This window comes from Ammodytes marinus (assembly GCF_949987685.1).
Source record: "Ammodytes marinus genome assembly, chromosome: 14".
In the NCBI taxonomy this organism is placed as follows: domain Eukaryota; kingdom Metazoa; phylum Chordata; class Actinopteri; order Uranoscopiformes; family Ammodytidae; genus Ammodytes; species Ammodytes marinus.
Window position 1 is genome coordinate 18,388,806 of NC_137218.1, and position 22,436 is coordinate 18,411,241.

A 22,436-nucleotide genomic window follows, 5' to 3' on the forward strand; every position below is an offset into this window, starting at 1 on the left:
CCCAACACCTAGACTACATTGTGTTACCTAAAATGTAACCTACAGAAACAACATGCACAGTAATGTTATACAGAAACAATCAGTAAGTAATCTTCACAATTTAAGATCTCTGATATGAGGCACGAGCGTTAAAGCTTCCGGTTCACATTATTTTTGTTTTTCAAAATAAACTCTGCTCAGAAGATAGTGTGATACAGCACCCCCTGCTGGTTTTGTACTGTCTTCCAAAAATATCTAGTTATTCAGTAGGCCCTGTAACCAACCAAGGACATTATGTTGAAAGTCAAGGCCTACTGTATGGTGGTTGACTTTAGCTGCTGCTCAATAGGCTAATGAAATAATAATAATAATAATAATAATAATAATAATAATAATAATAATAATAATAATAATAATAATAATAATAATAATAATAATAATAATAATAATAATAATAATAATAATAATAATAATAATAATAATAATATCTGGTTCTTAGTTTAGCTATGTGGATGCTCCTATATACTCAGCATGATTGGCCATCATTAGCATTGAGTTAAAAATAATATAATTAGTTCAAATTAATTATAATTTTAGAGCATTGTGTTTCTCTGCCCTTCTTTGTCTAGCAAAAGATTGCCCTGAAAACAGAACCTGAATTTTGGTTGATTCAAACTCTCAAAAGCAGCAACAACTAATTAAAAGTGAAAGTAAAAGTTTATTCCAAACGGCATGTAACAATTTAGTGCTAACCTGATTCCAAATATAAATTACATTACTGTAATGAAATGAATGGGCATATTATTTGTGTGATTATAAACTCATCTTCACAACATGAAATATGATCCAGCCCTGTAGGGATCACTCGACTTACACTATGTTCTCTCTCTCTCTCTCTCTCTCTCTCTCTCTTTATCTCTTTATTTCTCTTTCTCTCTCTCTCTCTGTCTTATTTTGATCCTCCTGTCTTAACTCCTAAGTGTGAAGTGCCGATGTGATGAAGTTACTCTTTCACAACCAGGCTAAAATATCACACCAAGCCCCTCTTTAGTATTTACAAAAACCCTGCCTGAAGCACTTCTGAAATATTTAGCCAAAAAGGTACATAAGATATAGGCCAGTAAAACATCTCATTTGCCAAATATAGAAGAACATCTCAGAATGGCCTGTTCTATATCAGAGCCGCCCTTCTGGGAGTTTTGCACTCTCATATTCACATACAGCTTAGTGCATTATTACCCAGCTATCACCAGGAGTTTCTGAAGGTACTTTCCTTTCGTTCCCTCCTGCAGAACAGCACAGACCCTCCATCAAACTCAGCACTGTGTTTTCTTAGCCGGTCAAAGTGGCGACTCTCGTTCCAAACTCTTCTGCAACAGTGCAGTATAAGCCCCCCGTAATATGAGGAGTTTCTGGAATCTTCATGCAGGAGCTCACTTTGTCATTTACTCAACAAAGAAATGTAACACAATCTAGGATGTTTTTGCATGTGATGCCAGATATCCCAGTTATTCCAGGGTGCCATAAATGACCTTGTAGCAGACATTTTGACATGTCAATATAGAAGAAACACAGGTGTTTCTAAAAACATTTACAATGGCTCTGTTCTATTCAAGTGTCCCACCACAACAAGCTATGACCTGGTGACACTGACCCGGCATGCACGACACAAGCACCTTGAAACTGAGAAGCTGCTAAATAGAATGCGGCCATCGTTCATTTTATGATCTACACCTGTGATTCTTCCTACTGTGTCATGTAAAAATGTCTGGGGCGCCCTTAGCTCAGTTGGTAGGGCATCCCCCCCCCCCCGGGCTGGGCCCAGCAGCAGACCCGGGTTCGATTCCTGCCCGCGGTCGTTCTCTGCATGTCACTCCCCTCTCTGCCCCATTTCACCTCTGTCTCTTAAACACTATCAATAAAGCATGAAAAATGCCAAAAAATATATTTAAAAAAATAATGTCTTCCATAAACAACTATTGAAGTGAACACAATTATTAAACACATTTTCATAGCTATATTCAGAAGCAGATATATTGTGTCGACCCACACTTCAAATTTGAACATGTCGTTGTTGTTTAATAATCTTATCAATTTCAGAGAGGGAACTGCTGGATTGAGAACCTTTAAAAAACAAACTTGTGTAATACGGATGATGAGCACTATACCGTAACTAAAGCCTTTTCCCTCTGTGTATACCTCTGCTGTAACTCTTTGAATCTCCCACATTATTGACATTAACAACCAATAGAGTTCTGACATGTTTATACAAACTACACATATTTGTATTTTTGACTAGTCGGCATAGTTAAATCAAATTTCGAGATTTGTAAAGTTAATACCTTTTTTGGTTTATTCGCTCTATTAACTAACTCCCAGGACAAACTTATACGTTTGAATGTGATTTCCTTATTTGACTAATTAAATTTTTTTAATCTGTAAAAATGAGAAAGCAAATGAAGCAGGGAAGACTGTCGAGCTTCAGAAAAACAGTAATTATACTCTCACATTATTGTGATTCCTTATATCAATGATGTAATGTTTAATATTTCAAGTATTACCGTCCTACGATCTTCTCTTGTACAGTATATTGTTGATTGAATTTAAAATAGGCTTGTCAGACAACAGAATACCTCACACGTTGTTGTTATTCACCTATCAAATCTGCCACAATACCATCTGTTTAAACAGAGTAGCCTGGGATTACATGCATGTGCCCTCTGTTCAGAGGTTTATCCTTAAACTCAGACCAGTGGCTTACAACAGTCTAGACTCATGTGTCCACATGTTGGAACATTTCAACTTTGGACCTTTTAACTTCAACAGACAATGCAGTCAATACAATACACACAGTACTCCTTTTTTTCATATCACTTTGCCTTTTTATAAAAAAAAAAGAAAACAAAAAAACATTGACGTTGTCTACATCACAGACAAGAATCATCAATATTCTGTTTTAAGCAGTTTTTCAATGAACAGAATGAACCCCCATGCCCGTCCCTCCCCTGGAGCAAACTCCTCTATACACAGTATACTTTACATACCTATAGATCCTGTTCAGTCTTTTTGCTTTTACATCATTATCAAAGTAGTAGCAATAGCTCTAAAATGCATACAATGCTCTTTCCATTGTAATTATAACTGCTATCCTGATTGTACATACAGTATCATTTCCCACAGTTAGAGTCTGATGAGCGATTTGTGTGCCTCGTTTTCAACCAAGTTGTTACAAAATAATCTGGAGGAGACAACACGAGTCTCCACATTTCAATCAACCAAAATATTTCTGATGATTCGTAGAGATGAGAAGCATTGTTCACACGGGCCGCTGTGAGTCATGGGAAGGGAAAACCCTGCAGGGAGCCTTACGCTGTTAAAGTAGTTTTGATGGCACAATACATCTAAAATGATATTTACCTTCAACTATTATTTATGCGCTCTTCCTATTTGACGTCAGTAATATCCCTTCTCAGACTCTCCAAAGGGGCTTTACTACCAACTGTTGCGTCTGCTCCGACTTGAGATAATGAGGTACAGTCAGAGAATCGTGGTAATCCCCAATTAGAAAAATTGCAAAGATGGAATAACAAAGAGATTAGAAGATCACTTCGACAAGAGTAATACAAGTTATAAAAGTGGAACTAGAATGGATTTTGGCAATAAAGTCCTCAGTAGTATTGAGCACCGACTGTTGGCAGTAGTGGGCTGCGCTCAATTAAAATGCTTTTTTTCCCTTCTTTTTTTACTTAATAGGATTAAAAATCAGTGTCTAATAAGTGCCTGACAAATTTGTAAAAATACCGATTTTCTATACGTTTCAGTTTGGTGCCCGAGGTCTGCATAGTCACAGCAGGTCTGTCAGTGTGAGACACAGACACAGTAATTTGCAAAGGAATTATAGGCCAGGTGTTGCGCACATCTGCAACTGAATACTAAAGAAGTGTTTGGAAGACTTTCCAGTTGCTGGTTTTTAACTTCCATCTATGCTTTGAGATAACCCCAACATATGTAACTGAATAATGGCCAGACACCAGTAATCACAGCCAGGCACTTGAGTGTCCCTTCAGATATGAATGGAGGGCTGGACTGAGCAGAATGAATAAGTGCACCCTTTTTACCTCTAGAACTAAAACACTCAATATTTGTTGTTATGCGTAACAGCGTAGTTAAGCTTATTATTATAATTTTTGCATCTGCAGCAGGGTCAAAATTATGTTGTTAGTGAGCTCAGCGAGAAAAAACAAAAAATAAAAAAAATGTATCTAAGTGTGGGAAAAGCTACCAGTGTCAAAAATACATCAAGAAAGCCTTCTTCATTTGTAGCCTACCCTGTATACACACAGCCAGAGTCCTGGGCTGAAATGTTTGGCATCACAACACCATGTCCAGTAGACAGTTTTTATATGAACACGTTCTGATTCAATGTACAGCATCACTAATGTCACATCGTGGCCAAACTCTCCAACAGCGGCACTGGATACAGTATGCAACCAGTCATACACTATGAGTCACACTACCTCATGAAAAACACTGCCTTTAAAAAAGCTTGACTCCATTTAAGTTTGAACCACTTATTAATTGTCAGGCTAAAGAATTAAACATTTTTTTGGTTTTGGTTTGTTTTTGCTTTAAAATCAAATCTATGTCTGATTGTGAGCGTATTCTCCTTTCAAATCATCTTAACAGTAGACATTTGACAATTCTTTTGGGCAAAATGTGATAGTGTGTTACAAAGTAATGAGTGTGTGCAGTAATGGCCCTGTCTTATAGTTGTGTCCCATGTTTTAGCACAGAGAGGGGAAAAAAGATATCGGCGGGTGAGAGAAAAAGCAGCACTATTCACACCTTCTAGGAACTGGATCCACGTCCAGATAATCCAGATAATAAGATCAATACACAAGTATTTTAATACCGTTTAGGCTCAGATAAGAATCCAGTCACCAGACTGCTCTGAGGAGCTACAATCACCTCTTTTCATGTTAATTCCGGGGTTCAAAGTATGCTGCAAAATTGCAAGAAAATGAGTGCACATTATTTACTTTGCACTGATTAAGATCCTGTTTCCTTATTGTATGTACAAGACTGTGTTCTTCTCCGTGGTAAAACCATAGACTGTATATGGTTAAAACAGGAAAAGTTCAAACACAGGAAGTCGTTTAAAATAGGATTTGACATTAAAATCTATACAAACGTAGAATCCTCATGTACAAGATGTATAAGTCATTTAAAAAAGTCTTTATCTGTTCCATCTGCAACAGGCCCTCAGCTCTGACTCTGAACAAATGGCTGGTTGAGAGTAAAGAAACAGTAAGAAGATTTACTGTATAGGGCCTGAAGTGGATACGTCCCAGGGTGTGAGAGAAATAGAAAGAGATTATCTTTTTTTCCCTTTCTGTCTTTCTTTTCTTTCTTTGTTTTGTTTGTGTTTCTTTTTCATTTTTTTTTATTGATTTGTTTTGTTTTTTTGGCCAACCTCAGCTTGACAGAGCCAAAACAAAAGAGCGAGGGAGTGCTTACATTGTGGCTGAAGTGTTAGGCACTGCAACAACAAAATAAATCATATAGAAAATTAGATTTCTTAATCATGTTTCTATTAAACAGAGTAAGGCAATTTGATTATGGCTGATTGATAGCAATATAAGTTTCCAGTCTGTCTTCTGTAAAGTTCAACATACTCACAATTTAGACTCAGGAGAGAAACGACACCTTCTTTTTTTCTCATTTTCACAACCCATTTTAAGATTACCTGTGTAAAAACAGCTACAATCAAAAATGAGGCACTTTATAAAAGAGTATATAGATATCTAGGCTATATAGAATGAATCATTATATGTATACTGTATATTTCATATACCATTGTAATGTGTCACTTTATATTAGAATAGTGTTGACTGAAAACAAACTTCAGTAAGTTCTATAGTTTCTTCTTGTTTACTGTAGAATACTATCGTATAATTACAGTTAGAATAGAAAAGCTCAGTTGCCAAAAACATATTTACACTTTGATTCTTTCCAAATAGCTTGTGCCCCATGTTGGTTCAAAATGCATTAATATGATATTATATATATATTTATAAAATTAAAAATTTAAATTGTAAAATTCAGCTTCCCTCTCTAACAAGTCTGTTAGTAGGTCCCCTCAGTACATCTCAGTGAGGACATTTGACGTACACACATGTACAATCTAATTATTATCCTTACTGCCTGTTAATAATTGATTAAGCTGTTTACATACACAGCAGAACAATGTTATGTTAATGTGGCCATTTATATGCAATGTTGCAAACCGTGTTTATTTAATACGTAAATGCATTGTTGTGTACTGTATATGCTCCTGCTTTTCTACAGGATCTAAGTGAAGTCCATTAGTTATCTAAATCTTTTCCTGTGGCACTTCAACTGCAGCTTAAAAACAACATACTGAATGAGTCCAATGAAATGGATTTTTGTATGTTTGTTAGCTGCAGATACTGATGGTTTGAAGTAAATGTGGTTTCTTGTATATATGGCAGTTCTCAAATCTTGAACACTACACTACCACTGAGAGCCTTTGACTACTTTCATACTGGCAGCATTTCAGAGTCAGACACAAAACATGAAGGGACATGTTTAGTTTATGCATAATCAAAGCTGGGGCTGTATAAACATGTGTTCTGTGTGAGTACACATTCGAGCTTAAGGGGTTGAAACTGAATTCTGTGTAGGAAAACACAGAAATAAACAATGACCATTTCCCAAAGGATAAAATAAGTCCATTGTTCTCATCATTAAAACTACAACCTACAGATCACCTCTGTGTAGTGATTTCAACTGCAATGTGAAAATGAAGTTCTAATCCCATATCCAATTTAATGAAGCTAACTCTCCTGTGGATTTCACAGGAATCATAATGCATAACAATTTACGGTAACATGATTTTCTTATTGAGTGATACTGAAATTTTAAAATATTGGGTATAATTTAATTTGTATAACATCATTTCATTGTCAATTTCAGAAGATGTACTTTATAACACCTCAATAATTAAGTGCATTTTGAAGCCCTACAGTAGCACAAGATAATTGGTTAAGAAGTATAAAGGCTTTTTTGGCAGCTGTATATTAAGAAATCAAATGTTTACAGTGACAGCGCGTATGAGTGTGTGAAACCTCTGCCAAGCAGTAGCTCCTTGATATTTTGACTCAGAATGACACCTGATGATCACTTAACCTTGAGGATTCTATGGGATCCAATAAATAAAAGTGTCAGCTGAGATGGTGTCAGCTCCACTCTTTAAGCCTTGATTTACGAGAGTTCGAAAAATTGCGTTTTAAATGAAGATAAATAGACAGGCATTATTTTATGATTCCCTGAACGCCTTGGTAATTTACTAATGAATTTAGCCAAATGATTTTTGAATGTCCTCTGATCAGGTGGATCAAGCTAAACGAAGACAGGGTGCGACAAAGCCACCACGATCAACATAATAGCCACCAGTCTCGTATTAAATTGTCATACTTCATCTATATTATGTTAAATGATGATCAAATGTCATTTTCATTCAAAACAAGGCAGAAAATGAAATATTTTCCTTACCCTGTATCTGTGTGTGTGTGTGTGTGTGTGTGTGTGTGTGTGTGTGTGTGTGTGTGTGTGTGTGTGTGTTTGGCACACATTTGGTTGACAGAAAATAGTAGACAGGATGGGGATGACTTTTCCAGGGGTTTTTCAGACTGCAGTGTATAGTTCTGTTTTGGCAACAGATCGGACCGCCGTCCAGACAGAGATCAACAATCTGGAAGAAAAGGAAAAGGAAAAAAGCTGTCATGAGTTTAAATCCTAAATTTTCATAGTATGCTTTTCTTTAACACGTTTTATTTTTTTGATTTTTTTTTTGGTTTACATAATTCACATTCAATCCAACTGTTGATCCCCCGTATGTACATAATGTTACAGAAGGTGAGTGGTTTAGACCAAGTGATATACTGTATCCTCCAAAGCATATTGCTTTTATTGAATCTAGAGCTTCTGCTGGCTGCTTGGGTAAATATCACATGATGCATCATATCTTTCTTAAAGGATTTTCTGATTGGACTTCCATACGCATTACACACTGTTGCAGATGTCAATATTATGTGTCTTGTCTTTGCAACAGACTTATCAGTTCCTGGAATTTTTAACCGTTTGTTCCTTTTTCAATGAGCCACATAAAGAACACAAAGAGCTCTCTGCTACTGAGATTATTACTCTCTCTCTCTCTACAGAAGAGAAGAATTACATCATAAAGTTGTTATATTTTACAATGAATACAGGTTGCACACGTGAAGGGAAGCTCAGACAAATGTGCGGATAAATCAACCTGGGGTTTGAGAAGGTCTGAGTCAATTGATCCATCCACTTTCTGGGTCAAATGATGTCTGAGCACATTCATCCCAGTGATCTTTGCACTTTTGAGATCCAAGGTTATATACACTGCAGTGCAGCCCCCATCCTCCCTATATCCAGGCTTCATATATGGAGCTCCATTATTAGAATATGGCAGCAGTTAATGACAGCAGAATAAACACTCTTTGTGGCTCACATTCAATCATTAACCGCAGTGTGAAAGATTACATTAAAAAAGTAATTTACAGAAGATTGCGGGGCCTTCCTTCCCTTGCTATGCATGTTAAATGCATACATAAACACTCTTCAATTAAAATAATTAGGCAATCATTAAGATTGTACATGTACAGGTATAGAGGTTGAATAGCATTAGATGAATCAATCATGCAAATGCTGTCCCTGCTCCGAATTCATAAGGTGCACAAGTTGTTTGTTACATTTAGTCCTCTGATTAGAACTTTTAACTGTTTACTTACATTCTCACATACTGCTTTGTGCAAACAACATGGATTATGCATTTCATAGTGCATACATACATCAAAGATGTATGTCAGCCTTTAACCATTAAATATTTTTGCAACGAATCGGTGGAATGTGAGGGAAATCTCGAGGCAGCCAATAGCACACCCACACATGAACATTTAAACAACTGGCTCCTGTTCTGTCCCCTCTACCTCCATATATGTGAAATGGCTCATTACCAGCAGACAAATCAATTGGCTCTGCTCTCTGAACACCCACTTCTGATAATAAGAGACTCTACAGACAGCCTACAGCCTGGAACCACGGTGCTAACCTCCAGCTTGATGCAAAGGTTAAAGAAAAGGATGAAAAGAGGAGGGAGAATGAGTGACTAAGACCCAGACAGAGTTTTGTCTGTGGATTATGCACATCCTTGTTTATCTAGAGTGTTAGTGCACATCACATAAAAAAGCATACATCCAGCTAGACAACTTGTTTTTACTGTTAGGGCTACAACTAACAATAGTTATTCTTATATATTCAAAAGCATATTATCTTATTGATTCAGCTAGTGATTGTTTGATCTATTAATGAAGGTTTCACTGTCCACTGCAACATTATGCATGATGTCTCAACTATATCATAAATGGGGATTTTTAAGAATACCTTTACTGAGCACAAAATGTCCCTAATCCAGATCTCAGATGTGAAGAAAATGTTCTTTACCCACTCAGTGTTCAACAGACAATTTAAGAGGGGATGGGTCCGCAGTCCCTGTAGGGCTTACCTTGACCGTCCTTTCTAATGTTCTGGTGTGTTCTCAGTTCTTCTGACTTATAGAAATCAATACTGGCATAAGTGTTGAGGCTGGAGCCAACAGTGCTGCTGCCCATAGCGCTCCCTTCAACGTTGTAGGCAGCAGACGCACACTCCACTCCGGTTTGAGGACTCTCCTTAACGGCCAAGTCAAGGTCAATATAGTTAAGGCCTGGTCCAGCAGATGAGGTGGAGGCTTGTAGTGGAGGTGTGGCAGGTAAACTAGCTGCCTGCCTGTTCTCCCACGGTAAGCAATCCAAAGAGTGCAGATGGCCCGCTGCCTGGCTGCCCTCCTGGAAGAGATAGGTGGAAGAGGGTGGTGGGTGGCGCGGTAGAGAGGGTGGTGAGCCGAAAGTCTCTGAATGGTGGCTCTGCCGTCTCTGAGGGTCCCCTCGGACCAATCGGCTGCCTCGCTCGGGAGACTGGAAGGACTTGACAGGAGAAAAGCCCAAGCCTGTCTCCTGGCTGGCAGGTCTTGCTGAAATGCCGGGATCAGAACCTTTGCGTCGGTCCATAAATGGAGTAGTAGGGGCTGTTGACATTGCCGACAACTTGACTTTTGTCCTGTACCCGGCATTGTCCTCAGCAGCCAAAGGAGAGGACGTGCTAGTGTGTTCATGTCGGGCCTTTGGGGTAACGGCTGGCAGGTTGGCCTGTGAAGTGTTGAATGTGGATCTAACAGGAGTCAGGGGAGTTGGGGACTTCCCTAAGTCCATGCTGACATATTCGGCAGAGGTGGACAACGGAGCGGAGAAGCTGCGTGGAAGGACAGCTGGATTGTCGTGGCAGAGGAGTGGTTGGTTCACGGGCCGGAGGGTCCTGTGGATCACAGGCCGTCCGTGTTTTGACCCCGTGCACTGTCCTCCGTCGAACTTATTGTCCTCCTTGTACACAATACTGACATACTCGCCAGTGTTTTGAGATACTGGCTGCAGGTTCTCCTTAACCCTGGGCAGGGTGTTTGCTTTAGTAATATCTGAAGACATGCTGAGGGGACGACCCCGCCTTTGCTGCTTTGGGCTCTTAGTACTTGACCCACGTTTTTGATGGGGATGGCCATCTTTCGTGCACGCTCCCCCACTCTTGTGCTCTGCTCCAGTTCTTAGAACACTCAACCCTCGGCCTGCCGATAGGGACTTGTCTTCAAGGCTCTCGCTGCTGGCCGAGCTAGAGGAGAAGGAGGAGGAAGACATGGAGAGCTGACAGCCGCCCGCAGAGCCCACTGCCATCTTGTTCCTCTTGCTGTATCCCAATCCCCCTGCCCTTCCAGCACCATCATGCCCGCTGTTGTCCTTTTTGCCTTCCCCGTTATTCAAATCTTCCTCAAAACGCGTATAAAGAGTGTGTTGATAGGCCCGCGGCAGGGAGAAGTAGGAATTGAACATCTTGGGTTGCAGTTGGTGCTGCTCAGGGTGGGAGGGCGGTGTGCTGCAGGCGGAGCGGCTGCAGACGGGCGAGATGTTCATGTAGTCGCTAATGCCTCTGCTCTCCATCCCTCCTCCTCTGCCGTCCCACATGCCAAGTCCATGCAAGTCTGTGGAGCTACTGCTGTTTGGAGACATGACCATGTAGCCTTCTGAACTGGGCTGGTGGATGTGCTGAGGGGGGGACACGCTGTTGTTGGGGGTCATGGCCATATACTCGTCGTCCGCCCCAGGTTTAGCGCTGGCTTCGGACATACCTATCGATAGAGAGAGCGAGGCGGGAGGAGACGTCACTCCTCCAGGCAACATTGACATGTAGCCACTATCTAGCCCTGCTCCTGAATCCATGCCTCCCCTGCTTTTATCTGCCCTCTTCCTATGTTCATCCCCACCCGCCAGAGCCCCCGGGTCATGGCGCGAACCAGCTCTCTCTATGTTAGAACTCCGCGACATGATGGCATATTCTTCATCATCCTCATCGTCTTCATCTTTCCTATGCGGGACGAGTCGCTCGTGGGCAGCTAAAGGCAGGGAAGCCCTCTTACTGAGTAGTCTGCGTTCTGCCTCGGATTCTCGGCTGGACGCGCGTCTCAGGATCCGCCTGCCTTTCGAGCGATGGTGTGATCCCAGGAGCCCCTCTCGCTGTCCCATCACTATATAGCTGGAGGAACCGTCTCCGTGTACGTAATGTCCAGACAGACTGGGCACCAGCAGAGAGTGTTCCCCAGGACTGGAGCCGTATTCATCCGAGGAGCCGTAGTCGCTGGGTGAACCCGACACAGAGACCCTCTGAGTGACGCGCGGGTAGGAGCAGACAGCCATGCCTCCCACCGCCGCCCCCACCAGACCACACTCTGAGCCATGGCCAGAGCTGGAGGACAGACTGGGCGCAGGAGAGGGGGCGGGGTTAGGCGTGTAACGTGCCAGGCTGAGGGTGATCTTAGCAGGAGTCGGGGCCCTGGTGGGCTTGGGTCTCAGCGTGGGCGTGGTTGAGCAGGATCCGTTAAGACTGGGGCTAGAGCTGGCCCATGTCCCTTTGGCACTGGCCCCGCTCTCCTCAGACCGGGCCCCGATGCTGGCGGTTCTCGCCCTGGGGAACCCGTGGCGTGACGTGGGCGAGGTGCTGGTGCTGCTGCCCCCTGTGCCGGGGGTCTCGGTGCGGGCTCGTCTGGAGAAGCCCACCTGGCTGGGCGGAAGGTTTGGATGGTGACGCCGGCTGGGGACGCTGATGGGGTTGGATGCGGTGCCGCCACCACACGACGTTCCCACAGACTGCGATTTACTGCGTTGACGGAACTCCTCGCTCAGCGCCTTCATGGCCTCTAGCAAAGTCTCGTGCATGTGCTGAGCCACCACAGAGTCGTCAACCTGCATCCAGAACTCCCCAGGGCCGGTGATGGCCGAGCGACCCACCTCGATGAAGAAGAAGTTCTCCGAATGGCCACACCTGCGGACATTCATGAGCTGCAACACCACGGCCGCCACGTCAGAGTTGAGTTTGACAAAGTTGACTGTTTTGTCCGTTAGGCACAGCCGGTAGATGCCCACTAAGTTCCTGGCATGTCCAAGACCTTTAGGCCAGACTTTGACCTGCCATACTTCCTTGAAGGTTGGAACAGGAGACGGAGAGCTACACTCTCCACTACTGCCATAGTCTTCGGGAGTTTTACCTAGGAAAACAACAGAGAATAAATAATAATAATAATAATAATAATAATAATAATAATAATAATAATAATAATAATAATAATAATAATAATAATAATAATAATAATAATAATAATAATAATAATAATAATAATAAACAGTATAATAAAAATTATAATAAAAATATAATAAAAATTATAATAATAAGGCATTTAATGATTAAACACATCTATACAGGAAATTATTCTGGAAATACACAACAAATAACCTGTTGATATAGGCTACTGATCAAAGATAAAAATGCAAACCAGTGTAACTAATAAGCAATATTTTGTTTATAATTACTAAACTGCTACATGCAATAATCAATACTGGGACTGCCAAGCAACTCTGCTGCAGCTCATTCATCACAATATCTTAAACGCAACAGCTCTACAATTAATTAAGTCTTAGGATGTATAGAGTACATCCAGCCTGCTAAACAGTGGCATGCTCGACTGTGCAATAAAGCATCATTGCTCAATTTGCCAATCACGTGACAAATTACAGTATCATAATTGTGTTTTTTCTTGCCACGCACACAGTCACGATTATCTTTCACAGAACTGACAACTGAAGGCTTGTGCTTTGCTCCCATCCTAGACAAATATTTTAATTTAGGGATGATCCCTACATACATCATTATAACCTATGTCAATATGTATTATTTTTTAATTTACATATGTGTGCATATTATGAACAGGTGCACACTAATGTTAGATTAAGAATGGCGTTTAATTGTGTCTCCGAGAAAAAAAATTCTCAACAAAATGGGGGTCTGTAGCCTACTCCAATGTGAATCTATTTAGGGTTCCGCAACAGTAGTCTTCAACATTCAAGCTGGGCATGCCCATCAGCCTATACTAACTGAATTGAAACGCAGAGGAAATAAAGGGAGGGTGGTGGTGTTCAGCTCATGGACCTATAAAGAAAGGTTCAGCTCCAGCGTTGAAGGAAAGCAACGTCAACACGAGGATAACCAACAGCAACCTATAATTCCAGTGAGAGCGCACTGACGCTGCCATCTCCTCTCTACCAGCACAGCGCCGCGTAGCAGTAAATGTAGGTTAGGCGAACGGCAGTCAGAGCAGTGCAGAAAAACAAAAACACAGGCTCCAGCGGAGAGCACCGCGATAGGCTACCACTATATGATGCATCCGTTGGATGGTTGCTATATGCCCACTGCGCCATGCAAAAACACACAGTCGTGTGAATCGGGCTACGTTTTGCTCCTACAAATCTCATATCTAGATGCTGTTGCTGCTTGGTGCATCAAATGACATTTTGCTGACATAAAATTATCCGCAGGTTATCGGCTAAGTAATAAAACCAGCGCTTATTGAGATTGTGCAGCACAGACACATGCCGCCCATAGCGTGTCGGTCCACGCCGTTCACTCGAATCCACCTGCCTCCTTGGTTAAAAAACCCCACCGTCCAAATAGCATTGATTATAGCCTACCCCCGTTTTTAAATATGTTTTATGAAATAGGTAGATTAGAACTGCAGCTAAAAATAGTAGGTAATAATCAAGCCAGATATGCAATGAGCAATAATCAGGAATGGCCAAGCCAAATAGTGTATGGAGAACAAACAGCCCTACGGCAGGAAAGGCCTGATGCAGAAACAGACAGTAGGAATCACACTTTTCACGCCTTACAGTTGCACTGGAGGTCCAGCATCGCTTGGTACCACTCGTTCTGGATCTCCTCGCTGTCTGCAGCGATGGAGAAGCTCTCGCTGCGGGTGTATAGGACTATCATGTGCTTGTTCTTGGAATCTGCCCGCTTGTTGATGTTAAAGCAAGTCTCAAGGTTCAGGACTTTCTTGGGCACAGGTGATTTACTGCGGAATTTCTTCTCGTTCTCGTAATACTCAAGTCGAGCCGGACCATGCTCCGAGTCCGCCCTCAGCACGAAGAACCGCCTGTGCATTGATTTATGCTTGCGGAGATAGCCGCTTTTCTGAACATCTTCATAGTTCTGCAGCTCGCCTGCTTGGTTCTCCATGGCCAAGGCAGGGCGATGAATATTATAAGCAAATAAATCTCAGGAAATAAACCCAGACGTCCATGTGTACTTCTCCCTAATCCATTGCGACTACATCCCTCGTCCTGCCCGTGTCCACATTTGAGTGTCCAGCATGTGTGTGAGGAGGGCTCACGATGGGTAAATCAGCCAAAGCATGTTTTGGATGTGGGATCATAGAGAGGCCACTGTGAATCCAGCCGCTCTGCAGGAGGATCCGCGCACCGCACCGAGCGAGCGTGCACAGCGCCCGCCGCCGCTCGCCCTGCAGCCCAGCCCAGTACTGCCCGATCAGGTCCAACCACGGTGCAGTTCAGCTGCTTAAGGACGTCTCCTCCACCTGTCTGAGGTTGCCCACAGTCAGTCTATCCCCACCACTATCAAGTCAGGCGGAGAGAAACCCAACTTCCGGCACGAGTTTCCAAAATAAAAGCAATAGGGATTGAATCGAGCAAGGCCTACTACTCATCTGCTTATCCATTCATTCCGGCATTTTCATCAAAAATTTCTAAGGGAAAGACAGATGTCACTAGTTCAAGCAAAATGTAGCCGATAATATACCACCAGCCTATTATGCTAATTTTCAGGTTCAAAACGGTGATTTGGGTTTATTAGAAACTGTTTCCAAAAAAAACATTCTCACAGTACCATTGCCAAATCTCCTCTTCTCACCCTCTGTCTTAAACGCTCCATTTTAGCTAAGCCCCGCCTTCCAAAAAGCCTAGTCTGCTTTGATTGGCCAGGTCCCCATGTGGGAGCACAGGCACTTCCTGTCTGCTCTTTAAGGCAGACTGTCAGATTGTAGCTATATCCCAATCCAGAGACTATCGCGGTCTATGAAGGCCATAGCCTGTGAAGGCCGATTCGAAGGCTGAACGAGCGTTGTTAAACGAGACGGTCTCCGCAGGTCTCCGTTTACGAGCATTTCCGGTTTGCGTAACAAGCCGTTACCTTGCGTGATGACTCGCCGCTCCTGTGCTGCCTAGCAACCCTGATTGCTGCCAACGGAAACAGCCTTGTCAACGGAGGAAAAAAGAAAAAGAAGTTGCCTACCAGACGAAAATAAAAAAAAATACAAGAAAAAAAGAAAGGAAGATAAAAGTTAAGAAGATGGAGCCGTTCCGCAACGGTCGCATTTATACAGCAGGGTGGAGGGCCCAAATTCCGGCATATTCCCGGCTTTCACTGGCTGTGTAAAAGGGGCTACAGTTGGAGATGGTGCTGGATTAGCTAATGAGGGGGGCGTGGCTTCAAGAGCAGTCTTTTGAGGGTTTTTGAACACAGGTTTTCAGAAAGGTGGAGCAAAAGCGAGAGGGTTGTTTTTACTCGAACTTTGGGAGCCTGTAGTTGGGGACCCATATGTTGAAAAAGCATGAAACAGTGCATTTTGCATAATAGGTGACCTTTGTGGCTGAGTCCTTGCCGCCGCGGCCCAGGTTCGACTCCGACTCAGATTGTTTGCTGCATGTCATCCTCCCATCCCTACCTATTTTCTTTTCTTCACTGATCATCTAAAAGTGAAAACTCCCAAAAATATCTTAACAAATAAACTACTAGGCCTACCTCATGTAGCTCCTCTTACTGTGCAAGAGCAACAGGTCGACTTTGTAGCCCCTACAAATGGGTTAGCGTTAGCCTACTAACTCTGTTGTAGTAAGTAAACGTCAGCAATAATATAAAAATGTTAACATAGCCTCCAACATTAACTGCAGCATTTAGTTGGTAGGACACATCTCATCATCTCTTTTGTCGTAGCTTTGTCTTGTAAGAACAGTGAACTGATCCTTTGGAATGAAACCTATTCAAATAACACTAATAGTGTGTTATTATCAGCCAAAGCTTCAATAAGGCCGTGTTTCAATAAGTTGAGTATTTCACTAATGTTTTTTTCTCAAATTGCCCGATGTGCTTTTATTGTGAAAGCCATGCTGCCGTGTTTCCGGTATCCCCCTGGCTTTCTCTGGCGGACTTGACGCAGCTTCTGCTAGACAGGCACCGGCTTGGAGGTGCCAGTCAAATGCCAGTGGGGCTTCAGGACTGATGGGGTGCGCAGGGGAACACGGTGTTCATACGAGGAAGACTCAGTTTAAGATCCTGTGGATGATCACATCGTTTATGTAGGCTAGTGTTATTTACCATTTATTCAGGATTCTTTTTTGTCTCTGCACTGACGCAGACATGAGGAAAATAACTGCAGAATATATGCTCTCTGAGAGGTCAACGCTTATGCAGCTATAGCATTTATATATTTTTGGGGTAGTATCGTTGAATGTCATGCAGCCTTTTCTTGCATATATTTTGCAGGGGAAACAGGCCCGGTTCTAGACAGTTAGATTAGGGTGGGCCAGCAGAAATTTTAGGTGGGCACACTGGGCAGAGAGACCCCAGATGCGAGCGCGCGCAGAGCGAATTTTTTTGCCCTTGTAAGATCTCTGCGTCTTTGAAAACATTGTATTCCTTTTATTGTATGATAATTTACATTTACATAATATGATGTTGATATCAAACACACAAACTAAAAAAAAAAAAAAATTGGGGGGGCCCCCCTGGCAGTCGGGACCCTAAGCAACCGCTCATTTCGCTTATGCCTCGGGCCGGCTCTGCTGACCAGTGACCACTATAAGCGGGTGGATAACTTGGAGGCAGGCTGTCCTGCCCACCCAATAATACAATTAGAAGCAATGCATGGTAATGGTAAATTCTTTAGTATTAATTAATTGTCTTAATTTTATTTGACATTTTCTTGGACAGCGAATGAACAGGTCCGTCCGATAGTGGGTCTGGACTTCCACCAAAAAATAAAATAAAAATAAAATAAAATAATTGGGCCCACCCTGGCCCCTGGCTGCCGCCGGCCCTGGGGGGGAAACAACGCGTGTAGCTCAGTTAAATATAGGCCTAAACAACAAGACACAGTGGGCAGGCATATAATGATAGCTCCCTATGGAGTCACAATTAGAGAGATAGAAATCTAACATTAATTTGTGTTAGCTAGTTTAATGTAATAACATGTTTTTAACATTATGCTGTCGACTCGATTTCATTTAAATGTAATTTATATTCAAATTCAATGTAAAGATATTTGAATAACCATTTATGCAAGTTGATTGCCTGAACCATCAGCGTCAAGCAATTACAGGCTGAAGTGAAATATGTAGCATTAATGCAATTACATTTATTGCTAATAAACACAAGTAAAATATACGTACTCATAAGTATACCATCTCCTAAAACCTATTAAGTTAATTGCTAAGACACTACTAGAAAAACAGGATTACCAAAGTAGCAACCTAGCACACAGTGTGGCAGTTTCTTTTGAAAATGTTGACTGTTAAAATATTCTGAACATTCACTGATACATTCACTTAATAATACCACATACCATAGCCGTGATGGCCGAAACTAATTAGATACCACAAACAACAAAAAACAAAACAACATAGAAGTTTAAAGGGAAATTCTGTCTTACTCCGTCCTTTGGGCAGTTAAATCACAGGGTGGTGATTGCGCCAGTTTTGGCATAGCACCCTGTCAAACTGATCAACTTGTCCTCACAGCAACCCCTGTTGTAGTGGCAGAAATAAGAATTGCTTTTGAGCTAGTCTCGCAAAGCCAGACCAAACTACAGCAAGTAGTAGGGTCTGGAAGCACTCTGTTTAGAGCCGTCTATTCGGGTGGGGAAACCGGGGGAAACTGGGCTAGCCTGTTTGTATTTGTTTAAACCAATCACAATCATCTAGGGCGGGGCTAACCCCGGGAAGCAGCAGCGGTGTTCTGCAAAATAGTGCCGGGGGGAGACTTATTTTGATGGAACGTCTTCACGTCCAGAGACTGTCAGAGAAATGGCTAAACCCGCAAACGCCACACAAAAACTATTAAAGACAAAAGGAATATACATAGTGTGTTGCTTTCTAACCAGCATGTCAAGACACCATACACTTTAGCCCCCGAGGAGCTCACGGGATAACTTAACCGGAGTTAACTAGCCACCCACGTAGTGTTATCTCTGGTAACATTATCATCGGCGGTTGAGAGGACGGCTACGGCGGTCGAGTAGAATTTTTAGCATTCGAGAACTTATGTCACCACCTCCTATCGCTGTAGTCAGAGCCGTAGTCCGTCTGTTTACAGGCAGAACAGGGTTTTGACGTTGTGAGCGCTACACCAACTGCAGCAAGTAGCCGTAGTTGCTAGGTGATAGTGGAAGCCGTTGGAATCTTTCCCCGTCGCTAAAACACCGCTGCATAGTCCCTAATTCACCAAAGAAAGGGAACGGCGGATCTTAATCTAGCCGGTTATAAGGTCCGGTGCTCAATTCAAACCCCCACGCTTCATTTTCCAGAGTTTATGAGGGTATTTCTGCCCGGGGGTAGTTGTACAATGAAGTTGGACAGCTAGGCTAAGCTAGGATGCATCCCGGACCGCCGCCGCCAATATTATTATCCCGAAGTATCGCCACACTTTATTTCTGTCTACAGTAATGTGACTTCTCACACCCTGTGTGTGTGTGTGTGTGTGTGTGAGAGAGAGAGCGCTGCTCATAAGCACACGGGTTGACTGTGAGTGAATTGTTTCCGAATTTGAGGGGGATCGCAATAGGGGAAAGCCAGCAACCGGAAAAGGAGGGGGCTGCGTCAGGGCTGCGTAGCTTTTCGACGCAGGCGAATAGACGCTGGCGGAAGTGGTCATGCCAGACTACTTTTGAGCTGACATTGTCCTCAGGGCACTGATACATTCCCTAGCAGCGTGGACGTGATATGTTCCTGTTCTGATTTTGATTTGAATCCTTTCACAAAGTCACCTTAACTTAAGTAGGTAACAAAAGAAAACTATGTAGTAAGTAACACGTATCTATGTAGTAGGTAGGGGAGAACGGGGTAAGTAGGCACACTTTTTACTCTAGTGAGAATTGCTCATCACCAAAACATCTGTCAATAGCCATTCCTACATTAAATTGAAGCTTAAGGTGTTGGCTAGAAATGTGCGTCTCTCTTTTTTTCCAACTTATTGTAATGAAGAAGTAATTTACCATCAAAGACACTCTGACACATTGTGACAACCAACCCCATCAAGGGGTCGGTTGTCACACACTATGGGGTTGTTTGTCACAATGTTATCTTAATGGGAAAAATCTTAAAAAGAAGGCAAGGAGGCAGAACCAAATTTGAATGTTTAATTGCATTGTCAAGTTGACAAATAGGCCTACATAACGTTCTGTAGCCTTGGCAGCTGGTCTAGTTTGGGATGCACTGGGTTGTTTTGATTTTGTTGCCCTTTTTTCTTTTGCTTGCTAGCTGCCTTTTCCTGCTCTATTCTTTCCTTCTCTGGGGTGTCAGTGAGGATACAGCTTGACAATTTCTTTCGTTATTGGGTTCCTTTTCTGGCTGCAGCCTTGAGATAACATGTGACAACCAACCCCCCAAAAAATTTGACGACCAACCCCAACTTGAATTTCTTGCTAGCATCAAGGCCAACAACCATCTGACAACTAATTAGCTTGCTAACCACAATCTAAACTATAGATTACCCTTCACACTTTCTGAGGGTAACAAGTGTTTTGTTATAAACCCATTGTGTAAAAGCCTAGAAGAAAAATACTGAGAAGCAAAATATTTGGAATTTGACATGAAAAACACAAAACATCCTCTCACCTGAAATGCAGCTGTCTTCCTCCAAGGAAGTCTATGTATGTGACCTCTGATCCCAATTCTGGACCTTTTTTATATCAACATTTCAGAGCTAGCGCGCTCTGGTGGCGAGATATAACGAATGTGACATCCAACCCATGTGACAAATTACCCCGTTCTCCCCTACTACAATTTTGTGTACCTTATTGTAAAGTGTTACCATGTTGTTTAGCTAACACTGAGTACCATAGTAGGAAGCACAAAAAAAAACCCTATGTAGTAGGTAACACAAAGAAAAACTGTGTTAGGTAGCACAAAAAAAACCTACAGTATGTAGTAGGAAACACACAAAAACAAACCTATGTAGTAGGTAACACAAAAAAAACACCTATGTGTTTGGTTGCACAAAAAACAACTATGTAGTAGGTAACACAAAAAAACCTATGTATTTGGGATAGCGAAACAAAAAAAATATGTAGTAGGTAACACAAAAAAAACCTATGTAGTAGGTAACACAAAAAAACCTGTGTTAGGTAGAACAAAAAAAATATGTAGTAGGTAACACAAAAAAAAACTATGTGTTAGGTAGCACAAACAAAAAAAACCTATGTAGTAGGTAACAAAAAAAAGATGTGTTCGGTTGCACACAAAAAAACATGTAGTAGTTAACACAAAAAAAATTTAGCAGGTAACACATATCTATGTAGTAGGTACTACAATTTTGTGTACCTTATTGTAAAGTTTTACCAATAAAATTATGTGATATAATTTAAGGAGTATTTTAACAATATCTCGTGACCTAAAGCAGAACACATCTTATAGGGGAGAGTGGGGTTGGTAGGCACACTTATTACTCTAGTGTGATTATCTCATCACCAAAACAACTTTCAATAGTCACTCCTACATTAAATTGAAGCTTAAGGTGTTGGCTTGGATTGTGTGTCCCTCTCAGTGTCCAACTTATTGTAATAAAGAAGAAATGAATCATCAAAGACACCCTGACACATTGTGACAACCAACCCCATCGAGGGGTCGGTTGTCAGACAGGGACAGAGACTTTGTTTGTTTGTGTATGTGCTGCATATTGCATAGAAGTTGCATTAAATAAAACCATTCTTACAATTTCATTGGATTATTCCACTGCAGAGTCACAGCTTCCCAGGAAACTAAAAATCCGACCAAAACTTGTTAGCAGCATCACTCTAACTTTCTTTGGGATTTATGGTATTATGGTTACCTCACCAGCCCTCCATTGAGTAACAGCCTATTCTAGTTTTTAATGTTGTTGAGACTTTAAGTATGTGTACCCACTTTTTGCTAAGTCCCTTGAAATGCCCTGGACATTTCCGACCCAAGCAAAGGCGAGACAAACATACGAGTACACCATCTTCACTAAAACCATAATTTATTTACAGAAACACATTAAGATCACTTTCAAAATTCCATTAAATTTTGATGAGACCTATCTATTTGGCAAATTGATTAAACATCTAGAAAAAGTAGGTCCTATACTTACTCCAATAGAATAACTGATTTTTGTTCTTTAAATACCCCTCAAAGGAACTTGACCAAAGAATCCTGTTGTCTCCTCTTCGTCAGATGTTTAATCGTGATTGGGTGTCATGGGTTTAGGAGAACCCAAGCAGAAAACTAAAAAGTCCCTTACACCCTGTAGGACACAAAGACAAACTATGTACATATTTACAGTATATACACATCCCCAGGCCAAAGAGAAATGACTAAGACTCGTTCCTCCTCTTTTTCTCAAAAATTCCACAAGGATCTCCAGTGGTTGGGCATGGGGAGGGACGTAGTGAACGTGTTGTTCTCAGAAGACCTTCAGATGCTGTTTGGGGTCCTGGAGAGCCCAAACACAAGATAATGGCTGAAGAACTCAGACACAGCCAGACATTTTCCTATAGAAGATTGTGTCGTTCATGAAAAGGCTCAGTCTGCTGAAGCACATCATTGGAGATGATCGTTTCAGTCAATTGACTCAGACATTCTGCATATCAGCGCAGAGCAGATATACTATGTCACACAGAAATCAGG

At 41.8% G+C, this 22,436-nt stretch overlaps 1 protein-coding gene across 1 annotated transcript; it reads right to left on the reverse strand.

Annotated features, from left to right (window-relative positions):
* Nucleotides 1–9,554: 9,554 nt before the first annotated feature.
* Nucleotides 9,555–14,739, reverse strand: LOC307261022 (insulin receptor substrate 1-B; the record flags this gene model as incomplete). Its single annotated transcript, XM_080041459.1, has 2 exons — nt 9,555–12,715; nt 14,391–14,739. 2 exons carry the CDS (start codon nt 14,737–14,739, stop codon nt 9,555–9,557), a joined length of 3,510 nt encoding a protein of 1,169 aa, XP_079897585.1.
* Between the last annotated feature and the right edge of the window lie 7,697 nt (nt 14,740–22,436).